The 27,973-nt window shown below is 35.6% G+C and overlaps 2 protein-coding genes across 3 annotated transcripts in view; one reads left to right on the top strand and one right to left on the bottom strand.

Annotated features, from left to right (window-relative positions):
• LOC138709386 (neurobeachin-like protein 1) overlaps positions 1-27,973 on the bottom strand; it is a 686,489-nt gene that overhangs the window by 109,395 nt on the left and 549,121 nt on the right. The gene's annotated exons all lie outside the window — the stretch shown is intronic.
• LOC138708671 (uncharacterized) overlaps positions 2,419-27,973 on the top strand; it is a 33,156-nt gene continuing 7,601 nt past the window's right edge. The window contains exons 1-2 of the mRNA XM_069838758.1: positions 2,419-2,566; positions 7,321-7,850. Of these exons, the coding sequence (XP_069694859.1) occupies positions 2,555-2,566; positions 7,321-7,850 (542 nt within the window). The 5' untranslated portion in view covers positions 2,419-2,554. The remainder of the gene's footprint in view (positions 2,567-7,320; positions 7,851-27,973) is intronic.

Raw genomic sequence — 27,973 nt, 5'->3', positions numbered from 1 at the left:
ATGTTTTATTTAACGACGCTCGCAACTGCAGAGGTTATATCAGCGTCGCCGGATGTGCCGGAATTTTGTCCCGCAGGAGTTCTTTTACATGCCAGTAAATCTACTGACATGAGCCTGTCGCATTTAAGCACACTTAAATGCCATCGACCTGGTCCGGGATCCGGGATCGAACCCGCAACCTTGGGCATAGATGGGCAGCGCTATACCAACTCGCCAACCAGGTCGACTATATATATGCCTTTGACAGAATGGATTGAAATAAACTGATGGGGATCCTAAAGAAAATAGGTGTGGATTGGAAAGAGAGGAGACTGTTCAGTAATCTTTATATCAAACAACGAGCAAAAGATAGGATAGGAGAAGAAATGTCACACGGAAGTAAAATTGGGAGAGGAGTAAGACAATGATGTCCTTTATCAACCTGTTCAGCATCTACTTGGAGGATTTAGTGAAGAACTGTTTTCAGAGCATGGAATGAGTGATAGTAGGAGGAAGAAGAATTAAGTGTATGAGATTTGCTGATATACCGTTGTTAGCACAAAGGAAGATAATACTAAAGAATATATGTACTACTGGAACTAAATGACAACTGTGAGTAGTATGGAATAAAGATAAATGCAAATAAGACGAAGATCATGGTCATCGGAAGAAAAATAAAGAAAGTAAACCTTAAAATTTTAAATGAGGCAGTAGAGCAAGCGGACAGCTTCAAATACTTGGGGTATTATAAGCAGTAACATGAGCTGCTGCCAGGAAGCCAAAAGGAGGACAGCAATGACCAAGGAAGCTTTTAATAGAAAAAGGAGCATCTTCTGCGGACCTCTGGAAAAATAACTAAGGAAGAAGACTAGTGAAATGCTTTGTATCGAGTATGGGGCAGAAAACATTGACATTACGACTAAGTGAAGAGAAGCGACTAGAAGCATTTGAAATGTGGATATGGAGAAGAAAGAAATATGTGAAGTGGACAGACAGAATAAGAAATGAAGCTGTGTTAGAAAGAGTGGATGAAGAAAGATTGATGCTAAAACTGATCAGGAAATGGAAAAGGAAATGTTTGGATCACTGGCTGAGAAGAAACTGCCTGGAAGGAATGGTGAACAGGAGAAGAGGTTTTTAATAGGTTTCTTTACGACGCTTTATCAACATCTTAGGTTATTTAGCATCAGAATGAGAATAAAGTGATAATCCCGGTGAAATGAGTCCGGGGTCCAGCACCGATAGTTACCCAGCATTTGCTCATATGAGGGAAAACGCCGGGAAAAACCTCAACCAGGTAACTTGTCCCGACCGGGAATCGAACCCGGGCCACCTGATTTCGCGGCCAGACGCGCTAAACGTTACTCCACTGATGTGGACAACTGGAGAAGAGTTCGGGGCAGAAGGTATCAGATGATAGACGACATTAAGATATATGGATCATATGCGGAGATAAAGACGAAGGCAGAAAAGAGGAAAGATTGGAGAAAGCTGGTTTTGTAGTGAAAGACCTTCTTTGGGCAGAACAATGAATGAATGAATTAATTAATATATATGTCTATGGGAAACTCGGCTAATTCCGCAGTAGTGCATATATGATTTTACTGCAGCTTTACAATAGCGTGAACGTAAGTTTTGAGAGGCTGTCAACAGGAGGCATGTCCTATGCAGTGCTATAGAAAAAAATCAAGGATATTGGTCGACATCTCTGTCGGCAATACAGTGAAACATCGAAAGTTGACTGTTTTTCGTGTTTTGCTACACAACTGTGAAAAAAGTGAGCATTGTTACATATAAATTGCTCCTTTTATGTTACTTTCATAATGTATTTCATAATTATTTACGACTGTGGAATTTACCAAGTCCTATTGCGGATTTATCCGCACTGTTGCGGAATTACCCGAGTTGTTCTTTTTCAACTGTAATGTATGTACAATTAAATATGTTTGCATTTTAATAGGCCTCTTTATCTCATTTGGTAATGAAAGGTTTCGTCTACGTCTACATACCTTCATAACATTTTTCAATAAACATTTTGATAAAAATATTATAGATTTACTCTTAATATTGCGGAATTAGCCGAGTCTCTCCTATATTATATTTAGCGACTGTTAGATTAATGATCATGTAACAATAATGAATAGTGGCAGTAAGAAGAGCGGATAACACCAGAATACGCAAACTTTTGCACTCCCTATTCAAAATATCTGTTGCAATATAAGCTGAGCATCGAGCCCGTGTTCCTTCGATCAAAAGCTGTCAGTTGAAATACATTCGTAACAAACAAATCAAATAAACGTATTGCGCTCGACTTAATGAAGCTAAAGAATTGCACAGCGCGTGGGCCACTTTCACTGCTAAATTTATAATTACTTGGATGAAAATGCAGAGCAGAGAACGGGGCATGCTCCACATTGGGGACACGGCAGAGCCATGGTCAAGGCGTGGTCATTCTGATTTTGTGTATCACCTATTATCAGTCTTCGGTGAAAGGACCTCACAGAGTCTTACATCATTTATATAAAAGCGCGACAATTGCTTACTTCGACAACACAACAGCTGCACCTGCAACGCCATGGCATCCAAGGTACGTATCAGTCCCACAGTTTCTCGCGCTTGTCTCCGGCTGAAGGCATGTGTTTAATCGATATAAGTCACATACAAATTAATTATGAAGTAATTAATTTAGCAAAATTATTTAAATGACATCAAAATTACTATATAGAGAACAAACATAAAATTATTTTTATCAATTTTATATTGACATGGACAAATAATACACAAAGAGAATCGTAAGCAATGTCATTAATTTCGGGGGGTTCTTCTTTGAGATACTTAAAACAAACACGTTTATACAATTTTCTCGTTTTTGCTTCCGTTTCGATATAAAAATTGTTTTATATAAAACATTTCATAGCGTGTTTTGGGAAGCCAATGACTGAATTCTCAATATGCTCAGTCAATTTAAGATAGCAGTGCATTACGATAGTAAATGATTGAAGTAATTTTAGTTTTGTCCTTTAAATGTGCAGAAATTTGATCCGAACAAATCGTTGCTTTTTCCGAATACTGTTGTAACTGAAACAAAGCGAAAATTGAGATTTTCATGTCCACAAAAAAAAAATCAATTTTTAAGTGGAACAGTGCTGTATCTCCGAAGTATACTTGTTCTTTTTCGCTAGCTGGCAGATGAATCGCTATTAATAGGAAGCAAATGAAGTTGTGAATCTGAAAGTTAGAATTTATAAAACAGTTATATTACCGGTTGTTATGTATGGTTGTGAAACTTGGACTCTTACTTTGATAGAGGAACAGAGATTAAGGGTGTTTTAGAAAAAGGTTCTTAGGAAAATATTTAGGGCTAAGAGGGATGAAGTTACAGGAGAATGGAGAAAGTTACACAACGCTGAACTTCACGAATTGTATTCATCACCTGACATAATTAGGAACATTAAATCCAGACGTTTGAGATGGGCAGGGCATGTAGTACGTATGGGCGAATCCAGAAATGCATATAGAGTGTTAGTTGGGAGGCCCGATACATAGATGGGAGGATAATATTAAAATGGATTTGAGGGAGATGGGATATGATGCTAGAGAGTGGATTAATCTTGCAAAGGATAGGGACCGATGGCGGGCTTATGTGAGGGCTCCTTCGGGTTCCTTAAAAGCCATTTGTAAGTAAGTAAGGAAGTAAGTAAGTAAATGAAGTTGTAAGAAAATTAAAACACGCTCTTCTGTGCAAAACAGATTTTTTGCGTTGCAACAGTATTCCGGAAAAGCAACGAAATGTAACAATGAAAAATTCCTTTTTAGAACGAAAATGTGTATTTGTTTATTATATACTGTATACATATAAGATAATTTAGTCTGCAAGTCCCAACAAAGGTTTCTGACATCTCTGTCTAATACGACACTTAAAAACTCATTCCAGGTAAATTAAATAAAATTAATTTAATTTTGAATAGTTCTACTTTTATTTATTTTAATCAGCGTTTACGATGTAGCCTACTGAAGTTTTGGAAAAACTTACTCTATAGCATTATTATTTTCATCTATTTATTTTACTTGAAGTTTTCTGTGTGTTCCCAATACATACAGCCTGCCGTTGTGGCTATATGAATAGCGCGTGCGCTTCCTAACAAAACCGTACGAGGTTCGATTGTCAGCGCGAACAATGGAAGAAATTTATCTTCCATCCCCGGGAATGATTTTTGTCCTCGTCTTGTGATTACCCTATGATGTCACAGCGTCATACTAACACCACAGTCTAGTATACATAGTCACGAAGCTTGAGTTTATGAGGGTACTAAAAACAATAGACTGTGCAGGTACTATTTCGCATTGTCTGTAATGAGGCGATAGTAGCGATCCTAATGGTTAACAACCATCTATGGATGCATATTTACTACGTATTGAGCTTCGTGACTTATACTAGACTGTGCCAATACCATGATCAGAGAGGCTAGCATTTGTGATGTCTAACGTACGATCAATTGAACGCTATACTGCTATACGCAGTGGTGGGTAAGTCAGATAAAAGGGAGTTAAACAGAGTAAGACAGTTTCCAATAAACAGATAAACAATTGTTGTGTTTTTTATTTTATTTTACATAATAAGAGTAACATAATTTCAAGTTTCTTGCACAACAAAGTCCTAATCACAGAATTATAGAGCTAACTCACCCACATATTGTTAAGTACTGAAACCGAAATACGCCGTAATTATGTATCTATATACAAACGCAAGCGCGGGAATATTAACTACCTTCGTATAGCTCGTAACTTGAGTGTACCAATGAATTAATAGCCCTGCATAAACTATAATCATGTGAACTTTTGGATATTATTTACATACAATTAACAGCCAGTACATTTAAACAATGGGTAAAACCGCACCCTTATTATTCAAGATTATAAATAGCAATATTCAAACAACGTAATAAAATTAAGCAATCATAGATTTCATTTCGTCAATTTCTCAGAATAACCGGCTGGGGTACGTGTAACTTACAAGACGCGCCGTTTTAACTTTTCGTTAAAGTCACGGTAAAATAATACGCTAAAATTACGCCTAGAGAAGGAAGACTTTGTGTTGTCAATGTCGTGTTCTGCGTTGTCTTAGGTGAAGGACCAACGTTGCGTCGTGCTGACCCCACAGCACAAAGTTTAATTTCATGTATCCATCCAATTTGAGAGCGAAAAATAGCAGAAAAAAAATAACTTTTAAGTGTCTAACCCGTAGAGACAGATGAAAAATGTACGATTTTCTAATGTAGAAATTTAGTGATCTGTATCAAGAATTATGTTTTGTTTATAGCAATATAATAATGTTCTACTATACTGGTTGAGTGGAGAAGAAAGCCGAATGGCCTTAAGGAAGATGGCAGGTGAAATTTTGGTCATTTTGAGTCAAAAATCGTATTTTCGTTTTGTTATAAAAATGAATCAGCAATCTCTTATTTATAAATTGAGCAATTTTAATGCTCGGCGGCGCTCGAAAAGAATAAAAATTACGCAATATATAAATGGCTGCACACTTGAATTTCATTCCCATGCATATTTTACAACATGTTTTCTCACACTCTATTTTCAGCACATTTCATCAGGTTCTAAGTCTAAAGGCTCTTACAATTTTGATGCTACGAATATGAAATGTGTACTGCATGTCCTATACACCGTGGTTAACAAAATAGTGCATGAGTCTTTATCAATAAGTTAATACTTTTTAAAATAAAAATTGAAATATTTGCAGTGGCAATGGAAAATTTCTATTTTCGCCGTGGATATAAAATTTTTTCCCCATCTTTTGTAATAGAGATATAGGAAAACTGATGCATGAGTTTTTCTAAATATGTCACTGGTCTTGCAGAAAAAAATTTCAAACATTTTACTGAAAAATTGAGCGACACATTCCTGTTTATAGTTTACAAATTTTTGAAAATATTTTTATTAATAACTCACAAACTAATTGACTCATAGAAATGAAATTTCACATCATTATCTCTCACGACGTGATTATGAGTACAAAAATCAATGACGTAGCTTGAAAAATGTACAAAATAGAATTTTCACCCATCACTCCCCTTAACTCTGCCAATCAAAATAAAACATTACATTTTATATTTCTGGAGACTAAAACCTATGCTTTTGTGTCACATAACAATTCTGTCGGTTTTTTTATGAAGAATGTTCTTCAATGCAAAATGCTGCACAATAACAGTGATATGTAAGGGTGAAGAAAGTTCTAAAAATTTCTTTAAAAATCCAGTCTTATGTCACTAGCGTAGTAACTGTATACTAACTGGATCTTGATTTTGCATACATAAGAAAGTTACTGACTTACGCATCTTTCTATTAGCCTATCAATGCGGACAAAATTACAACATCGAGTCAAGTACAGAGATACATTTTTCAAGTCGGATAGGAAGGTCACGGGATATTGTTCTTTTGGTAGTTGAAAATAAATAATATAATTAAACAAATGTGTATGCATCTGAAGTCTGATTAGTGGGATATGTAGCTAATTCGCGATGTATGCATTGGAGCGGGAAAGGTACTGGCCACCCTACCCCATTATCTCCTGGCCTAGTTGCCTCATCAGTGATGCCTTACTGTGTTACTTAAGAGGTTCCAACCTGTCTTCGGACAGTTAACTAAACAAAAACACTTAAACAATGGCATGAGATAAGTCTTATTTCAAATTTCCGTAGTTGATAACTTGGTGTGGTTGTATGAATTCTTTTCATAAACAGAAGAAATTGCTTTCCTTCAAAAATAATGAATAAGATATATTTATTCAGGAAGTAAATTAGGTGCAAAATGAACATCCTTTCCCTAGTCTTGTGAACCAGGCGCTGCCCGAAGTGGACTTGCACAAATTTTACGCTACAGAAGAGCGGTCATTTTTTGTGTCTAAGGCGGAACATAATTTCCAGGCGTATGAAGAAAGAGAGAGTAAAACGAATAATTTAGGCTCTAGAGATTTCATAATATGCTCTCCCTATCCAAACGGTCTTTGGTCCGATTTCCAGCATGGGCAATGGAAGAGATTTATTTTCAGTCCATGAGACTGGGTCTTTGTCCCTTGTCCTGTGCTGCCCTGTGTTGTTCAAGCTGTGGCCCTGTGCCATGCCGACCACATAGTCAGGAAGGCCCGCAATGTGTGCCTGTATAGAACTGTTTAAAATACATACTCGGATTGTAAGTCCGTGTGGAAGAAGATTCAACATTACGAAGAAAGAAAGAAGCGAATAGTAGACAGCAAGCACTCATAAGAACTATAATTAGTTTGTTCGGTTCTGTAATAAATATTTCTCACACATTGTTCTCTACTTGCAGCTGGTCGTCTTCGTTGCGCTGCTATCAACAGCCAGGGCAATTATTGTCGGAGGATACGGACCAGCTTATGCGAAAGTCGCCGCCCCTTTGCACTACGCCCCCGCCGTCGCTAAAGTTGCCGCTCCCCTGCACTACGCCCCCGCCGTCGCCAAGGTTGCCGCTCCCCTGCATTACGCCCCCGCCGTCGCCAAGGTCGCCTACGCCCCAGCTGCCGTAGACACAGATTACGACCCCCACCCACAGTACAGCTACGCCTATGACGTGCAGGACCACTTGACCGGGGACTACCACAGCCAGCACGAGTCACGTGACGGCGACGTGGTGCACGGCACGTACAGTTTGGTGGAGCCAGACGGCACGCGTCGCATCGTCGAGTACACGGCTGATCCTCACAACGGATTTAACGCCGTGGTGCACAAGGAAGCAGCAGCCGGCATCGTTGCCAAGGCCGTAGCGGCCCCCGTGTACGCCGCCCACGCTGCACCCTTCGTCAAGGCTGTGGCGCCGGTCGCCTACGCACACCATGGTCACTACTAGAATATTTCGCTCCGATCTGCTTCACTGCCATATGTATATAGTCCTGTTCATTGTTTCTGTATAGCAATAAATTATGTATAACATTTCCAAATGGATACTGGCATTTATTATTCCAAAGCACATTTAATTAACTTCCACTTCCCATGCCTACCATAAGTGTTCTTCACAACAATGCAGCAACACGCGTGATCACATTCAGTATTTTCAGTCTCTTCCAGTAGGGAAAGAGGTAATCCTTTTCACGCTAACTTAATAGTACAGTGCTCTCATTTTACGAGGAAACCAGATTACAGCGTAACTCCATAAGACTTTTCTGCGTGTCGTGCTTGCACCGGCGAGGAGTGTGTTCTGTTACTACCGGCAAATCAAGACATGTAGCAACTATAGAATAAAATATGTGTATGAATTTAAATTATTACTAAAATACATATACACAGGTTTATTACTCACCATTAATTTAAGATACTATTGGAAATGACACCCGTCTGCAGTAAGACACTGCTCACATAGTTTAAACAAATTATTTGCCACTTTCTGTAATTCTGCTCCAGTAATAGACTCTCTTGTAAGTGTTATTTCGGTCTTCAGTTCTTCTATAGTATTGGAATTATTTCGGTAAACTTTTCCCTATAGGTTTCCCCCAAAGATAATAATCACAGTAAGTTAGATCGGCTGATCTAGGGGGCCATAAACCTGTACTAATAAAGATCTTGCAGAAGAAAAAAAAAAGCATTGTCACTTTTAATTCCCTTGACTTTCAAACCAATTTTCAGTAGCATTTCAATCATCACAAGAAAAAAATATGAAATTATACCGAAAGTAGCTTTGGAACTCAAGGGAATTAAAAGTGACAATGCTCTTTTTCTTTCTAATCCAAAATATGTTTAAAAAACATAGCGGATTTTGGAGGCGCAGCGAAGTTTTGTATTAAACAAAGCCAAGGTAGTTTTCCTCTGTTTCTCCAGTTCTCCCCCCCCCCTCATAATTCCACAAGCACTGTCTACAATTCCCTTGAATTATCATCTTCGTTTCGAAAAAATAGGGCATCTCCTGTGTTTACATGACGTCGAATCCGCCGTCCACCGCAATTGTGTTCCTCGCAGTTTTTCCAGAGATTGGTAGATGTCAGTGGTGGTGGGTTCTAGACGACTCACAGATTCGCATAAGCACCGAAGCCTGTAAGTATCTCAACCCTGATGGGAATGCTAACTCGTGTGTATGTGTGTGTGCGTATGTATGTATGTATGTATGTATGTATGTATGTATGTATGTATGTATGTATGTATGTATGGAGTTATGTTTATATGCCACTCCGCATGTAACGTTAGTGAGTGTTAAATAGGCGACTTAATTCTTTCAGCTTCAAGGAACAATTTTGGAGTGACAGTATATAGTTCTGAATTTTAGTAAAGTAAACAATCTGCAAAAAGATTGTTTCGAACAATGAAACTCATCTGACACAACTTTTTTAAAATATTAATTTTAATTATAATGCTTGTTGTACACTGAGAAAGCACCTATGTGTCATTTACTTCAAAACGTTTATTCTTCAATTTCAGAAAAAGGGCAACAACATGCCGAAGACCTACAAAATAAAGTCTTAAAACCATCTGCGCTGAGTTTGAGCCCACAATCTGACAGTGAGCTGCATTAAGACTCTGCTATCGAGGTATGTCTGGGTAATTGTTAAGAGCAATAAGTATAATGAAATGATCTCATAGAAGACACAACTGTATCACGAATCTCTCATAGTGTGTCCATGATCAAACTTCGGTTTCTTCAGCTTGCTGAACTATGGCTTAAAGATTTCTTTACGACATGATACTCATAGACCTATTCTTATACGTAGAGTCCGGAATTTTATGTAATTACATACAGTATTTTTTTCTCAGTATGTATCTGCCCGAAAACTCAAAATGTTGGAGAATTAGGCTATTCATTCATAGTGTCTTGCCCAAGGGCAGCTCTTTCACTGCAAACCCAGCATTCTCCAGTATTTCCCATTTTCTACGTTCCTCTTAGTCTCCGCATATGATCCATATATCTTAATGTCATTATCATCTGATATCTTCTTGTGCCCCAAACTTTTCTCCAATTCACCATTCCTTTCTGTGCATCCTTCAGAAGGAAGTTTCTTCTCAACCAGTGACTCAACCAATTCAATTTCCTCTTCCTGATCAGTTTCGGCATCATTCTTTCTATACCCACTCTTTCCAACACTGCTTCCTTTCTCTTAGGCTATTAAGACCACTATATTTAATTTTGATAATACTGTATATATATTTTTACATATTTCGCGCAATATGCTACTAGGCCTAGATATGTTTACATAAAATTAACATCCATGCCAAATATAATTTAATTAAACGTCTAGTAAAGAAAACTAGTCAATATGTCAGCATACACTAAAACGACGTTATAAAAATGTTTATACGATTTTAAACTCACAGTTGTCAGTACATAATGAGTTACATATTTCAGCATTCAGGACAGGAGAACCACTCACGTATAACCTGATATTTCCTGCCCAATCCTATAGTCTTGTACTTTGTTCTCAACTGTGGTAAAACCTAGGTGATTGGCAGGTTTATAAGAACATGCTGTTTGATCGCCGAAAGAACTTAACTCCTCAAAATATGGAGCAATTCATTGTGGCACACTGTGCTCCATGTCTTGATTAACTTTAGAATCGCACTAAAACCTATATCGTGACATACATAAATGTGTAATTTGTTTGAAATGTATCTTATTTGTCTTCATTTAAAGTAAAACTAATTGTTTTAATAAATCATAACTAGAGCCCGGATGTTTAAGCATTTATAACAGTTAAAATAGGCACGCAAAAAATTAAAAACGTAAAAAAGGCACAATAATCTTTGAAAAGGCATAATATATTTTAGCAATAAATTTAAATTATATCAACATAACTCACATATTTACTTCGTAGGTGACACATGTTGAATATTTTTTTCGTGATTAACTGTCTTTTCACAAACCTTACATAATTGAAAACACATGGGCACCAAATTCACTAACGTAAGCATGAAGTTTACTTTTCAATGGTTTACTGAATTTAGACATTCTGGCTAACCGATCTTATACCTTGTCACCCGACAATAACTGACTGTTCCTCACTCAAATTTCTTTCTCCTACAATAATAAACACGAGTAGCACAAAATTGTAACAGTAAGATTTGAAAATATGAAAGCAAACAATTGGAAATGCTACGTGACAACTTCTATGAGAACGGGCTTAATATTTAAATTATAAAGCTGATTGTAGATATCGTGAAGACATGACATTTGTAAATGCGAATTGTCGATCATTACACCACGATTATTAGCAGAAATAAATTACTTTTATTTACAATAATTGTTAGTAAAGTTAGTCATTGTTTCAAATATCTAAATTTCATACACATTACATTACAATTAATTAGAAAATTGCAAATAAACAAGAAATATTGCTTTAAAATGACAAAGACATTTATTAGTAAGAAACACCTTAAAAAGGCAAAATAGGCAAAATAAAATTTGGCCCTATGACTTTGATTTACTCTAAATAACATTTATATCTTTGCAAATAATGATTTACTTCCACCCAGTAAAAAAAGGCATTTTGCCAAACATCCGGGCTCTAGGCATAACAATTTCAACTCCCTGTGCAAGTTTCATAGTGTAGCTATATTTAGCACATATTTTGAGGTTTTTAGTTACATATTTATAGAATCAAAATTACATAAAAATCCAAACTCTACTCATCAGTGACCTGAACAAGTAGTAACACATTAACTATGTAGATTCACTTGGCCACTGTGATGTTGCCTTGGTAAATCGTGGGAGGTGTTTCTACGATGCACCTTAATAATAATTATACGAGTAATGATGACGGTTAAAGAAGGACTTGTGGAATTTGCAGTAGTGAAGGACCCAGCAACAACCTGCCAAAACAACTCTCATTTGCAGTAACTACGAATTCAAGCATAAAAATCCAAAACTCCATCACCTTCAGAAGAACGGTGAGACAGAGGAAATCATGGCGAGGACAAGAGACATCTTGTAAATCCGTTTAAGAGTGCGTTCGTCCATTATTATGTATTAAGTAATGCCGGAAATATATTACATTCATTTCCCACAAAAGAAATGATGGAATCACTAGCAGTTTCCCATGACAGCTTTCTATTCAGATGTCTTTGCCGACTGTTATGCTAAACAGATCGCATGCACACGGACCTCTGCCGGATCGACTTGTAAATGCCCATCACACGCGCTTGTACGTCTTCCACGTGTCTGTCTGTCTGTCTGTCAGCTTTGAGCGTCACTCTCACTTCCCCTGATTCTACTCTCCTAGATAAAAAAAATTATTCACAATTACGACACGATGATGATGTGTTATATTAATAACATTTTTTTCTTCGTGAAGATGACATCTAAAATAATAGTCCTTCTGATAACATTTCAATATTGTTACTTCTAAACTTCATTTCACTTTGCGCGGTGTTTTCCAGAGTTATCACTAGGGACCGGATTTATAGGTTTTACCTATTTTTTTACTTACTTCTAAACTTATAATTTCTTACACATTTTTCGAATCATGGTCATAAGAGTCATATATGTAAATTCTGTTGAAACTAAAAAAAAAAAACAACCTAAACTGGACCTTAAGAACTAAAAACACCTAAATCATAATTAACATGTATGTATGCTGTATGTATTGCATAAACATACACCATTTGACTACATCATAATAATTGCATAGCACTATGTGATCTGTTCTTATTTAGACACAAAGTATATTATATAAATTTTATCAATTTTAACTATTTTATCTTTACAATAAGTCATATTTTAACAAACAATGTAACATGAGTTATATGTATTAATATTCACATCCACAATCTTAAAATACATACTTCATTTTTCGACAAAATAAATTACACAAATTCAAAATTGAACATTTCTACCAATAAGTTTTCCACTACATAAAACTCATGATCAAATCAATCAACTTTGTTATGCATATTACTTTGTACAATTTAATAGATTAAGTTTAGATTTCCGCAATTTTCAAATATCTGATGATGCCGTACAGGCGAAAACGTTCATATCTATTTAAGTGTAATAGAAAATAATAAAATTTGCAAATAGATAAATCATATTGATTAAGCATTTAAAATAAATTGATCACAATGAATAGATTTATCTGAAAATCAAAATGAATTGTAAAAAACTCAATTTTTGTTAGGATTGAAAACTTCTAATTAAAATGATGAAAGAGTAATGGAACGAAGAAAAATTCTCTCCGGCGCCGGGATTTGAACCCGGGTTTTCAGCTCTACGTGCTGACGCTTTATCCACTAAGCCACACCAGATTCCACCCCGGCGTCGGACAGAATCGTCTCAGTTTTAAGTTCCAACTCTTGGGTTCCCTCTAGTGGCCGCCCTCTGCACTACGTCATGAGACGATTCTGTCCGATGCCGGGGTGGAATCCGGTGTGGCTTAGTGGATAAAGCGTCAGCACGTAGAGCTGAAAATCCGGATTCAAATCCCGGCGCCGGAGAGAATTTTTCTCCGTTCCATTACTCTTTCATCGTGTGATGACGAGGAATATCTGCCTGGAAACATCATTACTTCGGTACATTAAAATAATATATTCTAATTAAAACCTTAGATTGCATTATTTTTTATTTAAATATTATAAATATCTCAACGGTTTTCTTGAATTTATAGCAAAGTACCCACATCCAAATTTCAACAACTGAAGATATAATTACCATAGTCTCAAGGTACCGAAGTTAATAATATTGAGGTAGGTTGTGATTTTTACTTTTATAAGTCTGCATGGGAAAAAATTGTGAGAAGGTTAATATTGTGTTAAAAAATAAGCCAAAATTAGTCTTAGAGTACTGAGTTTTATTCATATCTGGTTAATTTGTTTAAGCTTACGTAAATCATAGTTTAATTATTAAACAGCAGCGTTTGAAAAATATTTGTATTAAAATATAGTAACTAATTCACTTTAAAAAGCTGAAACTAGTTGTACTGTTCAGTGCAAATAAATGGCTGCTTAGGCGGCCATATTATTTTAATGCTCAGGCCTTCTATCTAGGTGGTATTACGGCCTTATCAAGGACCAATGAGTTTGCAGTAATATTGAATTGATTTCTAGCACTATAAGTTTGCTTACAGTAATGGGAAGTTGTGCGGAATGGAGCTTTCAAACAGTTGTTGAGTGTTGAAATGTGCTAGGACGTTGTGGCATATATGGTATCGTGTGGGATATGTACTAAGACATAGATTAATTCAGGATATTGCATGAAATGCGTTAATGTTTCTGTCAAAGGGAAAGTTTTATTATTATTCTATGTTCTACTGCACAGCATTCTTCGACTAGAGTGGGTTTCAATTTCGTAAGCGGTTGCAAAGTACAGAGATGGGATGGTCGGACAAAAAATTGAAGAACCTACTATAATGTTTTTTTGAAGTTAAGAGTGCAGTAGGTCAATAAGAGCGATACTTACTTAAAAATGGTATTTAAATAAGCCGAAGGTTCATTGACGCCCTCACATAAGCCCGCCATCGGTCCCTATCCTGAGCAAGATTAATCCAGTCCCTACCATCATATTCCACCTCCCTCAAATCCATTTTAATATTATCCTCCCATCTAAGTCTCGGTCTCCACAAAGGTCTTTTTCCCTCCAGCCTCCCAACTAACACTCTACATGTATTTCTGGATTCGCCCATACGTGCTACATGCCCTGCCCATCTCAAACGTCTGGATTTAATGTTCCTAATTATGTCAGATGAAGAATACAATGGGTACAGTTCTGCGTTGTGTAACTTTCTCCATTCTCCTGTAACGTCATCTCTCTTAGCACCAAATATTTTCCTAAGAACCTCATTGTCGAATACCCTTAACCTCTGTTTCTCTCTCTAAGTCAGAGTCCAAGTTTAAGACCATACAGAACAACCGGTAACATAACCGTTTTATAAATTCTAACTTATCGTTTTTTTTAAGCAGACTGGATGACAAAAGCTTCTCAACCGAATAATAGCAGTCATTTCCCATAATTATTCTGCGTTTAATTTCCTCTGGAGTGTAATTTATATTTGTTACTCTTGCTCCACGGCATTTGAATATTTCCATCTTTTCAAAGGATAAATTTCCAATTTTTATATCCATTTCGTACTATGTTCTGGTCACGAGACATAATCATATACTTTGTACAAGAGTGATACTACCATTAGTATTGAGTTAATGTTACAAAGCTGTGTGTTCAGACTTAGATTGTGTCTGAAGGTCACTTCGTGTTATTGATAGGGAATGGAAAAGTTGTTTATAAAGATTTGTTGTAATTTCTATTCGGGCAGCGGTTTTCTTTAATCAAGAAGGCGCAAGATTTGCCATGCAAATTAATATAACGACGTTTGACATATAAATAAATTTTTATAAAAGACGCTATGGTAAAATTGAGGGGTTTGCCGGAAAAAGGGCGTATACGTCGATATGGTGAATTGAGATACAGGCAATCTAAGATTTTAAAACGCACTTGAATAAAATGTTATACAGAATGTGAACAAAATTATACATTAAATTAAAAATCTTAATGAGTATAAATATTTTGTAGCATTTAGGCAATTTATATTATTAAATTTCCATATATTTATACCATATAAAACTTCGGTCTATACGCCCTTTATCCACATAATGATTTGCTTAGGGGATTTAATGAAGATTTCAGATTTAAATTTCACACGGAATTGAAACAAAGATACATTTTATGACATTTATTATGTACTTCTAAAGTAATTTACATTATTTCAGATATACTGAAAGTACGCAAAGCAAAATATCTGAATATAACAGAAAAAGAAAATCTCCATTTTGTATGAACATAAATAAATAAAATTTATTCTTTGTATAATCCTGATAACAATAAGCCCAAAAATCCGAATATTGTAACAAATCTCTTTATAGAACATAAAATATTTCCGTCTGAATCTATGAGTTTCATAAGCTTGTTTACTCTTAAAGCAAGGACAATAATGAACATAAAAAGTAGTCAAAGGAAACAACTGGACTGACTAAATTGAACTATATATATTTAGTCGCTACCAAGAGAAAACACACACAGTACAGTATGCGGTAACGCGCAGCACTAGCTCTACTTGTAGACTGACTGACTAAATCGCGCGCGCACGCAGCCCTGTCCTGCAGGTATGTACAGTACAATCAAAACAAAATTTCGCTACTATAATTAGCGAATTATTCACTACATTTTACACCGTTTTCCCGAAGAAGGGCGTAGAGGTCTATCCGCCTTTCTCCCGGTAAACCCCTCAATTATGGTGAAAAATACAAGTACAAAATGCATGGTAAACAAAACGAGTTTCAGTAACGTAAGTTATAAAAACAGTAGGCCTAATGTATATTAATTAGGTTTCTGAAAAACAAATTTCATATGATGGAAGTTTACTTCAAATATAATATTAAAATGGATTTGAGGGAGGTAGGATATAATGGTAGAGACTGGATTAATCTTGCACAGGATAGGGACCAATGGCGGGCTTGTGTGAGGGCGGCAATGAACCTACGGGTTCCTTAAAAGCCAGTAAGTAAGTAAGTAAGTAAGTATCTATTCACCACGAATTTCATCTTACAGAGATTTTATTCCAGGTTTCCGGTTTAGAAAGTAAACACATCCGTCACTCAGCTAATGCTACATTCTTAAATAAAACCGCAAAGATATTCATAACGTTAAGATAAATCGGGCGGAGATCGGGCATTCGTGACCAGCGTCACATACGATGACGCCAGTTAGTTTCTAGATGTAGTTTTGAAACGTTCGTGCAATTTCCGATGTGTGATATTTCTTGCTGTAGCCACATTAGAAGGTGGGCGCACATGACCTTTCAGCAACTCGCCTGGGGCGGTCTGAGCTGAGATTCATTATTATATTTCCCATGCGTTACGGTTCCAGTCTACCTCCTCGCTCTTTATTCCTCCAGCACAATAAAACTGCAAATTTGTCACTACAAATCCGAGTATAGTTTGTATCAGTGGCGGACTTTCACACTCAGTGGCGTAAAGTAACAGAAAGTTCAGAATATTAGTTTTCATATTTTCATACTCCGAGATTACGCCTGTGGCCAGAGATATTATATATCATAACCTCAAGTGTCAGCATTCCTCGCAAAATACATAACGTTATATAAAAATATATTTGACAGAGTTTAAAAATAAACTACTTAGAAATGACAGATGATTTAATGACAAAAAAATTGTGACATTATTAGGAGCTTATTGCTGTACAGACTATCTGCAGGACAAGTTCGGGATTTCTGAGAATATAAGTTACATAGGCCTTTGAAGAAGGTGACCATTTAAATGAAAATCCTTATTCTAACAAAACAAATGGGAAAATTTAAAATAAATGTATCAAGTAAGAGAGTGATTGGTGTGTTAAATAATGAGACGAGAGCTAATAAAATTTGTACCACTATAATAGGCTATACGTATGTATACAATTTATACTCTTTTCCCTTGCGAGTAATTTTAAGTTTTTATATAGGTTCTATGAAGCATTTTACATTTAAATCGAAATAAGCGTGGCAGAAAATACGGAATCTTGATCAATCTTTCCTGCTATGAAAATACTGAGAAACAGAAATGCCAAGTTTAATTTCACAACTAATCTTTACATAAAATGTGTAGAAACACGAAGGTCCATATAGATATTAATTAATTCACAGGCAGCAGAATCTTCCTGCATCTGCCAGCTTTCTAAAACATCCAATTTAAATAACAAAAATCTCACATTCGTCATCGTTGTCATTGCTCGTTTCCGAAACGATCTTCTCAGAAGCTATTATTACTACTATTATTATTATTATTATTATTATTATTATTATTATTATTATTATTACTGTTTAGTCACCTGTCCGAAAAAGGTTGGAACCTCATTCATAAGTCACACCAATAAGACACCTCTCATAAAGCAACTAAGCCAGGAGACAATGGAGTAGGGTAGCAGTTTCTTTCACCCTCAATTGCATATATCGCTGACAAGTATCATTATTATTATTATTATTATTATTATTATTATATACCATTGTCCAAATATATAACGCACGTGCTACTTATCCTGTAAAAAAGGTTCAAATATGATCTGCTACTCCAAAATGAAATTTGTATTGCACAAAGATTACGCTGGAATATGTTTTTACGATGTATTACAGTTTACTACAAAGATTTCACCATTTATCTACATTTGTTTATCACCATTCTATGGAAAAGTGGTTGACTCTATCTGCCAGTACAATAATGTTGTCTTAAGTAATATAATTTCTGTTCTATCTACCAGTACAATATGTTCTCTTAAGTAATATGGTTTTCGTTCTAGCTGCCGGTACAATAATGTTGTCTTAAGTAATATTGTTTTCGTTCTAGCTGCCAGTACAATAATATGTTGTCTTAAGCAATATGGTTTTCGTTCTAGCTCCCAGTACAATAATAAGTTGTCTTAAGTAATATGTATATTATTTTAATGTACCGAAGTACATATGATATTTCCATGCAGATATTCTGCGTCATCATACGATGAAAGGGTAAGGGAACGGAGAAAAATTCTCTCCGGCGCCGGGATTTGAACCCGGGTTTTCAGCTCTACGTGCTGATGCTTTATCCACTAAGCCACACCGGATACAACTCCGACGCCGGTTAGAATCGTCTCAGATTAAGCTCCAACTCTTGGGTTCCCTCTAGTGGCCGCCCTCTGCACTACGTCATAGATGTCTATGAACGCAGGACCGAAGTCCACACATGTGCTGAGGTGCACTCGATATGAGTGACTAGTTGGCCGGGATCCGACGGAATAAGCGCCGTCTTAAATCACGAAGTGATTTACGCATATCACATATATTATTTTAATGTACCGAAGTACATATATTTCCATGCAGATATTCTGCGTCATCATACGATGACTTCGTGATTTAAGACGGCATTATTCCGTCGGATCCCGGCCAACTAGTCATTCATATCGAGTGCACCTCAGCACATGTGTGGACTTCGGTCATGCGTTCATAGACATCTATGACGTAGTGCAGAGGGCGGCCACTAGAGGGAACCCAAGAGTTGGAGCTTAATCTGAGACGATTCTAACCGGCGTCGGAGTTGTATCCGGTGTGGCTTAGTGCATAACGCATCAGCACGTAGAGCTGAAAACCCGGGTTCAAATCCCGGAGCCGGAGAGAATTTTTCTCCGTTCCCTTACTCTTTCATCGTATTAAGTAACATGGTTTTCGTTCTAGCTGCCAGTACAATAATATGTTGTTTTAAGTAATATCGTTTTCGTTCAAGCTGCCAGTACAATAATATGTTGTCTTAAGTAATATGGTTTTCGTTCTAGCTGCCAGTACAATAATAAGTTGTCTTAAGTAATATGGTTTTCGTTCTAGCTGAAAGTGCAATAATATGTTGTCTTACGTAATATGGTTTTCGTTCTAGCTGCGAATACAATAATATGTTGTCTTAAGTAATATGGTTTACGTTCTAGCTGCCAGTACAATAATATGTTGTCTTAAGTAATGTGGTTTTCGTTCTAGTTGCCAGTATAATAATATTATGTCTTACGTTATATGGTTTTCGTTCTAGCTGCCAGTACAATAATGTGTTGCCTTCAGTAATATGGTTTTCGTTCTAGCTTCTCGTACAATAATATGTTGTCTTAAGTAACATGGTTTTCGTTCTATCTGCCAGCACAATAATATGTTGTCTTAAGTAATATGGTTTTCGTTCTAGCTGCCAGTATAATAATGTTGTCTTAATTAATATGGTTTTCGTTCTAGCTGCCAGTACAATAATATGTTGTCTTAAGTAATATGGTTTTTGTTCTAGCTGCCAGCACAATAATATGTTTTCTTAAGTAATATGGTTTTCGTTCTAGTTGCCAGTACAATAACATGTTGTCTTAAGCAATATGCTTTTCGTTCTAGCTGCCAGTACAATAATGTTGTCTTAAGTAATATGGTTTTCGTTCTAGCTGCCAGTACAATATGTTGTCTTAAGCAATATGGTTTTCGTTCTAGCTGCCAGTACAATAATATGTTGTCTTAAGTAATGTGGTTTTCGTTCTAGCTGCCAGTACAATAATATGTTGTCTTAAATAATATGGTTTTCGTTCTATCTGCCAGTACAATAATATGTTGTCTTAAGTAATACGGTTTTCGTTCTAGCTGCCAGTACAATAATATGTTGTCTTAAGTAATACGGTTTTCGTTCTAGCTGCCAGCACAATAATATGTTGTCTTAAGTAATATGGAATTCGTTCTAGTTGCCAGCACAATAACATGTCTTAAGCAATATGATTTTCGCTCTAGCTGCCAGTACAGTAATATGTTGTTTTAAGTAATATGGTTTTCGTTCTAGCTGCCAGTACAATAATGTTGTCTAAGTAATAAGGTTTTCGTTCTAGCTGCCAGTACAATAATATGTTGTCTTAAGTAACATGGTTTTCGTTCTAGCTGCCGGTACAATAATGTTGTCTTAAGTAATATGGTTTTCGTTCCAGCTGCCAGTACAGTAATATGTTGTTTTAAGTAATATGGTTTTCGTTCTAGCTCCCAGTACAATAATATGTTCTCTTAAGCAATACAATAATATGTTGTCTTAAGTAATATGGTTTTCGTTCTAGCTGCCGGTACAATAATGTTGTCTTAAGTAATATGGTTTTCGTTCCAGCTGCCAGTATAGTAATATGTTTTTTTAAGTAATATGGTTTTCGTTCTAGCTCCCAGTACAATAATATGTTCTCTTAAGCAATATGGTTTTCGTTCTAGCTGCCACTGCAATAATATGTTGTCTTAAGTAACATGGTTTTCGTTCTAGCTGCCAGTACAATAATATGTTGCCTTCAGTAACATGGTTTTTGTTCTAGCTGCCAGTACAATAATAAGTAAAATGGTTTTCGTTCTAGCTGCCAGTACATTAATATGTTGTCCTAAATAATATGGTTTTCGTTCTAGCTGCCAGTACATTAATATGTTGTCTTAAGTAATATGGTTTTCGTTCTAGCTGCCAGTACAATAATATGTCTTAAGTAATATGGTTTTCGTTTTAACTGCCGGTACACTAATGTTGTCTTAAGCAATATGGTTTTCGTTCTATGTGCCAGTACAATAATATGTTGTCTTAGGTAATACGGTTTTCGTTCTAGCTGCCAGTACAATAATATGTTGTCTTAAGTATTATCGTTTTCTTACAATAATATGTTCTCTTAAGTAACATGGTTTTCGTTCTAGCTGCCAGTACAATAATAAGTTGTCTTAAGTAATATGGTTTTCATAACTGTTAAGTTTGTATAATTAAACACAGACCACTACTACCACCACTATCACTACCACTACCACTACTACTACTACTACTACTACTACTACTACTACTACTACTACTACTACTACTACTACTACTACTACTACTACTACTACCATTAAGCCTAGGATTCATTGCTCAGCCGCATATGACTTATGATGACTGAAGCACAATATAAGCACAAGTTCTGTTTTGAATGCAAAACATGTAGGCTATAGTTCATTCGCACGAGTAGTCATTTGCTCGTCCAGTTCCGAAGCAATTGCAGAGAAGTTACATACAACCTCCTGAATACAAATGACACTGATTTAGAATGATGAATATGAAGCTAGAAGGGTGCGAAAATATCACGCATGTGGATTCGTGCATGCGTTGCATGTTTACGGACCGGACAGCAGATGAAATGAAATTGCTAGTTCACAGCATACCTATTACGGAGTTTCTCGGGCATTTTGGCGAGGCAAGCATTAGTATTATGTTATTTACGTGCCCTTAACATGGTTAACCCTATTGAACTTGCAACTTCAGGGTCCAATGAACACAGCTTTCTAGTCTCTCGTATTATCATAAAAAACGAGGGCGTTCATCTGCAGTTTGTCACAAAGTTTAAAAATTACTTTGGCAATACTGTAACCTGCGACATATGTATAAAATAATCTGGTTCTTCGTTCCGTACATTAGTTTCTTAAACTTAGACTTCAATCCACAAAGATATTCCGGCTTATTCAAGCCTAATTACATAAGATTCGCATTTCAAATATAAAGGCGTTTCGTTTTGCTAATGTAATACCACAGTCTACTATATACAGTCGCGAAGCTTGAGGTGTTTTTTTTTTTTTTTGCAAATCTCGTGATAAAGCGCTCCAAGCGGTTAGCAACTAGAAACAATAGACTGTCCATGGTCGACTTTGGACTGTGTCGTATTTCTATCGAGTGCTAGCTCGTTGCGTATTTCACATTGATGCTTGTGAAATGTTCGTTATTGGTTGTAATGAAAATGTTAATGGCTAAAATACAATAATTGGAATAATAATATGGGACAAGGAGGAGACGTTTGTAGTGCTATAAATTGTAGCAACAGTAAGAGAAAGAGGCCAGAGTTATCCTTTGTCCGATTTCCGAAAGATTCAGAAAGGTTCCTGGGTTTCCACAGGAATGCTGTGCAGAAACAAAACTCTTAATTTTGAAGTTCTTTGTGACTGTTAGAATACATCATATTCACAATGAAATGTTTCAGTCTAACCGAAAGGACATTAGATACCGGTTAAAGTTCTGTCACTTAGGCTGCTAAATTTCCAGAGAAATAAAGGTTAGGTCTACTTTTTTTTTTTCAGAGGATATATTTTTAATTGTAGCTATTAATTTTGTTATTATTTTTATGTGTTATTTTACTAAAGACGTAGACAAATTAAGTTTGTTTTAATGAAATTTATTGATCACGTTTTATTTTCAATTCTGGTGGGATTATTATTGCTTAGGCCTATTTTTTTCAAAGGATATGTTTTTAATTATAGCTGTTAATTTTGTTGTTATTTTTATTTGTTGCTTTACTAGAGACGTAGAAAAAGTCTGTTACAATAAAATTTATTGATCACATTTTATTTCCAATTCTGGTGTGATTATTATAGCTTAACCTCATCCCACTTTGTTAACTACGTAAGCCTACACTACAAGTACCGGTACGCTTAAGTTACTCCATTAATTCATATTTCCTTTATTATTGTTGTAAAGGAAAAATGCAAATTAATATTTATTGGTTTCATAGTTAATTATCGCTATAATCTTGAATGAGTGAAGCTATTATAGTAAATTTCAGTTCGTTTTGCACAAACAAAAATTATATTACTTATTTCTTGCAGGTATCTTCGAGTTTATGGTGGAATTTAATATACTTCATTAAAATAATAAATTAACTTCATGCATTTAATATTTCAATAATGGAAGGAAGGTGTTAATTTTTCAAAAAGAACACGACAACGAAAGTGTAACATATTTTGTTGTCTGCTAGGAGAGAGATCTGCGATGATGAGGCGATAGTAGCAATCCTAGTGGTGGGCAACTACCCATGTTTGCATTTTTATTACATATTGAGCTTCGCGACTGTATATAGTAGACTGTGGTAATACCTACTATGGATTTACTTTGTCTATGTCTTTGTGCATTCATTATCTATAGGTCTATAAATATTCATAACATTTCAAAGACAGCTAATTTAAATGGTATTTCAATTACCGTAGCAACTTCATACAGAAGTGAAGGAATGTTCCAGCCATCCTTGTTGCTTTAATATAGCCTACCAAGCAATAATAACAGTAATAATAATAATAATAATAATAATAATAATGATAATAATAATAATAATAATAATAATAATAATAATAATAATAATAATAATAATAATACAGCCGTTCCGGTTGTCACGGATATATCTTTTCATTAATAATAATAATCTTCCTCGTATGTAATCGTGAAAACTTTGTAACTAATTCAACAGTTCATAGCATAAATACGCGTCAAAAAATGACTTTCATACTCCATCGGCAAGTCTATCGTGCTATCAAAAAGAAGTGCGTTATATGGTAGTAAAAATCTTTAACAGCCTCCCTATCGATATAAAAAATGAAACTCAAAACATAAAATAATTTAGGGCCAAATTAAAGAAGTACCTAATTTCTCACGCCTTCTATTCTGTAGGTGAATTCATGAAATTCAATAACACTTCATGAAATTGATACTAAAACTTTGTGTTGCACTAGAGACTATATTGTAAATTTCGTCTGTAGCCTATATATTTCATCTAGACTGTGACTATAAATTAAGACTTTATAATAGTATTAAGTTTTTTGACTTGTTCTATATTATAGCTGTAAGCAATGTACCTATGAATAACATGGAATGTTAATAAATACAATACAATATGGATGTTACATTTTTTTTTTCAAACTCTATATATCGAAAATGAAATGACTTTTATTAACGTTTCTTATTAGACTCAATTTAGAAGATCACTTCATTTTATAGAAAAATGTTTTTGAATAAAATTTATTATTATTATTATTATTATTATTATTATTATTATTATTATTGTTATTATAGAAAATAAAGAAAAGGTTCCGTCATGGATGTTACAAGATTTGTGAAGTCACTTCACACCTTATCAACAAAAAGTGTAAAACTCAGGTCTCTGCCTCAAGCAAAAAGAGATTCATTCTCATAGTGTCCATGTGAGAGCTATACAAATCCCATGGCATCCAATTAGTTTACAAAAATATAATCGGTAAATATTTTATAGCTGTTTCTTTTATGTGGCGGATGTAACAGATGAGTTAATGTTCTTCATTTCTCCAGTTTCGAAACAATTGTAACATTTCTAAGTCAAAATATTCACTTGAACCATAAGATTAATATTGTTATTAACCCAAAATACTGAAAATAAATGGCAGAAAGAATACAGTACAGAGTAAAAAGTTCTTTGATCTTGGAGCTCTGATATTAAAAGTGCAGATTCTCAAAAAATTCCTTCAACAATAGTTTCTTGATAAATATACACTAACAGCTGATCTCTCTATCGCAATTATACTTCTCTCCTCCTCTGGCGGAAATGTTACATCTCCTGTCAGACATTATAGAACGTAGTATAGTGCCCATAATAGTTTAAGGAACAAGAGTTTATTATGATGTGTAAGGTAGGCCTATCTGTTACAGCAACGGAAATTTACGTATGAAAAATTCACAAAAACAAATAAATAAATAAAATAAATTAATCAATAAAGCTTCAGATTTCATTGACAGGAATCTTCCCTAGGTAAACAATTTCAGTCTTTCACAATGAGTGCCTTCAGAGGAACACTTCCGTATCTCAACAAACGGTTGAGATCTCAAAATCCTTCTGAAAGTTCCTTAGATTTACAATGCCTCACAAGAATACAATTCGGAAGCGAAAAAAATCAATACGTACAGTAGTGGCAAAAAAAAAAACCGGACCGACCCTTGTAGCTGACTTCAGAGCCTTGTTCACTCCAGAGCACGATAGACTGGTAACTAAGACTTTCGTGGTTCGAATCCTGCCTGGGAAGGAAACTTGTTTTTGTTCCTTATTCAAGTTTATTCCCAATAGGTACTTTTCGATTGCTGTTACAATTCATGTTCTGGGAATAATAAGTTCATTCAGTAGTAAAATATCGCTGCAATCAAAAAGTATTGGGAATAAATTTGAATAAGGAACAAAAATGTTTCCTTCCCAGGCAGGATTCGAACCAATAAAGTCTTAGTTACCAGTCTATCGTACTCTGAGTGAACAAGGCTCTGAAATCAGTTACAAGGGTCGGTCCGCTTTTTTTTTTCTTTTTTTTTTTTTTACATAGCTTTACTATGCTGCATATTGGGTATCTCAGGAGGAATGTAAAATATATTAGGATAATATAGTTTGGGTTAACTTAATAAAGGCTACCAATATCTGAAGTTGAACGCTTGGGGAGAAATACAGGATCGTCTGTATGCCCTATAGTGTTATTTTCACACTGTTTTTAATTCTTCAGTACACAGTATTACTGTCGAGTTGAGTACATTGCTGTTGCTGTGTTGCGTTTGAATCTTGAGAAGCAGACATAGCGTTTGTTTATAATAATAATAATAATAATAATAATAATAATAATAATAATAATAATAATAATAATAATAATAATAATAGTAATAATAATAATAATAATAATAATAATAATAATAATAAGTCCACATCTGTGGAATAACGGTCAACGCGTCTGGCCGCGAAACCAGGTGGCCCGGGTTCGATTCCCGGTCGGGGCAAGTTACCTGGTTGAGGTTTTTTCCGGGGTTTTCCCTCAACCTAACAAGAGCAAATGCTGGGTAACTTTCGGTGCTGGACCCCGGACTCATTTCACCGGCATTATCACCTTCATCTCATTCAGACGCTAAATAACCTAAGATGTTCATAAAGCGTCGTAAAATAACCTACTAAAAAATAAAATAATAATAATAATAATAATAATAATAATAATAATAATAATAATAATGGTTTATTTTAACTGGCAGAGTTCAGGCCATTCGGCCTTCTCTTCCACTAAACCAGTATGATAGAAAATTACTACAATGCTATGAATATAACATAATTAATACAATACAATACAATACAATACAATACTACAATACAAGACAATATAATACACAATTAATATAATACAATGACAATTCTTTTCATCTTCACAACATCAATAAAATAATTATGTAATAATAATAGTAATGACAGTCATACCTAAATTAAATTAAATTATTAAACTCGATCACAATTATAACTTCAATTTGACTGTGCCCGTAAGAAATCGTTTAGCCTTTTCTTGAAAGTGGTTATTGTCTGGCAGCCCCTAATCTTCTGAGGTAGAGAATTCCATTCACGGGGGACTGAGACAGTAAAAGAGGATGAATAGTGGGGTGTTCTATGGGCAGGAATTGCTAGGATTTGGCTCTCCTGTGACCTGGTGTTTAGATTATGATTGGAGGATAAGTAGTTAAACCGGGAACGAAGATAACTTGGAGTAGAAGTGTGGAGAACTCGAAACAGAAGAGACAGCGAATGAAATGTTCTAAGGTTACTAAGTTGCAGCCAGGATAAAGATTTGAACGAGGGTGTAATGTGGTCAAATTTGTCAGCATATGGTTTATGAGTTTATGGATTTTGTGAAGACAATACATTGGCTGCTGTTGATGAATAGAGACGACGTTTTCCCAATCGAAGGGTTCCATCATGCCGCGTGTTTTCCCATGCTTACCGGAAGTTATTTGAAACTGGCAAGGTACCAAGTGTTTCATTGAGGTCGGAAAGAGAACCGGTTGCTTACTGATGTGAATTTACGGGTAAACTTCAAATGTACAATGCAGGTAGTAAAAAGAAAATACAACCATATCCTTGTCACAGGGGCTTCCTGAAGAATGATTATTAGAGGAGAAAAATCCGTTCCGGCGCCGGGGATCGACCCCGGGTGCTTGGTTCTACGTATCAAGTGCTCTAACCACTGAGCTACGCCGAAGTCCAATCCAGTTTCCAATACAATTCAATACAGTTTTCATTGGTCCAGTTCTCTTTACACTGCTCACTGAAACTGATTCCCTCAACTTATTCACCCATGACAGAATTGTTTGACGAGTTGGATGGAACTGGTCGTCTGCCTCGGTTATCTCCAAATCGTCATCCATGCATTACACTCTCATGTTCCGTGTAACTATCGACTGCAAACACACGATGTTGAATACTCCTATTAGCCATATTACATATTAAATCCAAAGCATGTACCAATGCAAAAATAACGATAACGTCATGTATATTGTTGTAGTTAACCTCTGGAGATGCACTATCACCTTTACTTTTTAACTTTGCTCTAGAGTATGCCATTAGGAAAGTCCAGGAAAACAGAGAGGGTTTTGAATATCACCTTTACTTTTTAACTTTGCTCTAGAGTATGCCATTAGGAAAGTCCAGGAAAACAGAGAGGGTTTTGAATTGAACGGGTTACATCAGCTGCTTGTCTATGCGGATGAAGTGAATATGTTAGGAAAAATTTCACAAACGATTAGGGAAAACACGGGAATTTTACTGGAAGCAAGTAAAGGTTTGGAAATAAATCCCGAAAAGACAAAGCATATGATTATGTCTCGTGACGAGAATATTGTACGAAATGGAAATATAAAAATTGGAAATTTATCTTTTGAAGAGGTGGAGAAGTTCAAATATC

Source organism: Periplaneta americana, chromosome 11, assembly GCF_040183065.1.
Source record: "Periplaneta americana isolate PAMFEO1 chromosome 11, P.americana_PAMFEO1_priV1, whole genome shotgun sequence".
Classification (NCBI taxonomy): domain Eukaryota; kingdom Metazoa; phylum Arthropoda; class Insecta; order Blattodea; family Blattidae; genus Periplaneta; species Periplaneta americana.
Note: the sequence above shows the minus strand (reverse complement) of the source record. Positions and strands in the feature narration are given on the sequence as shown.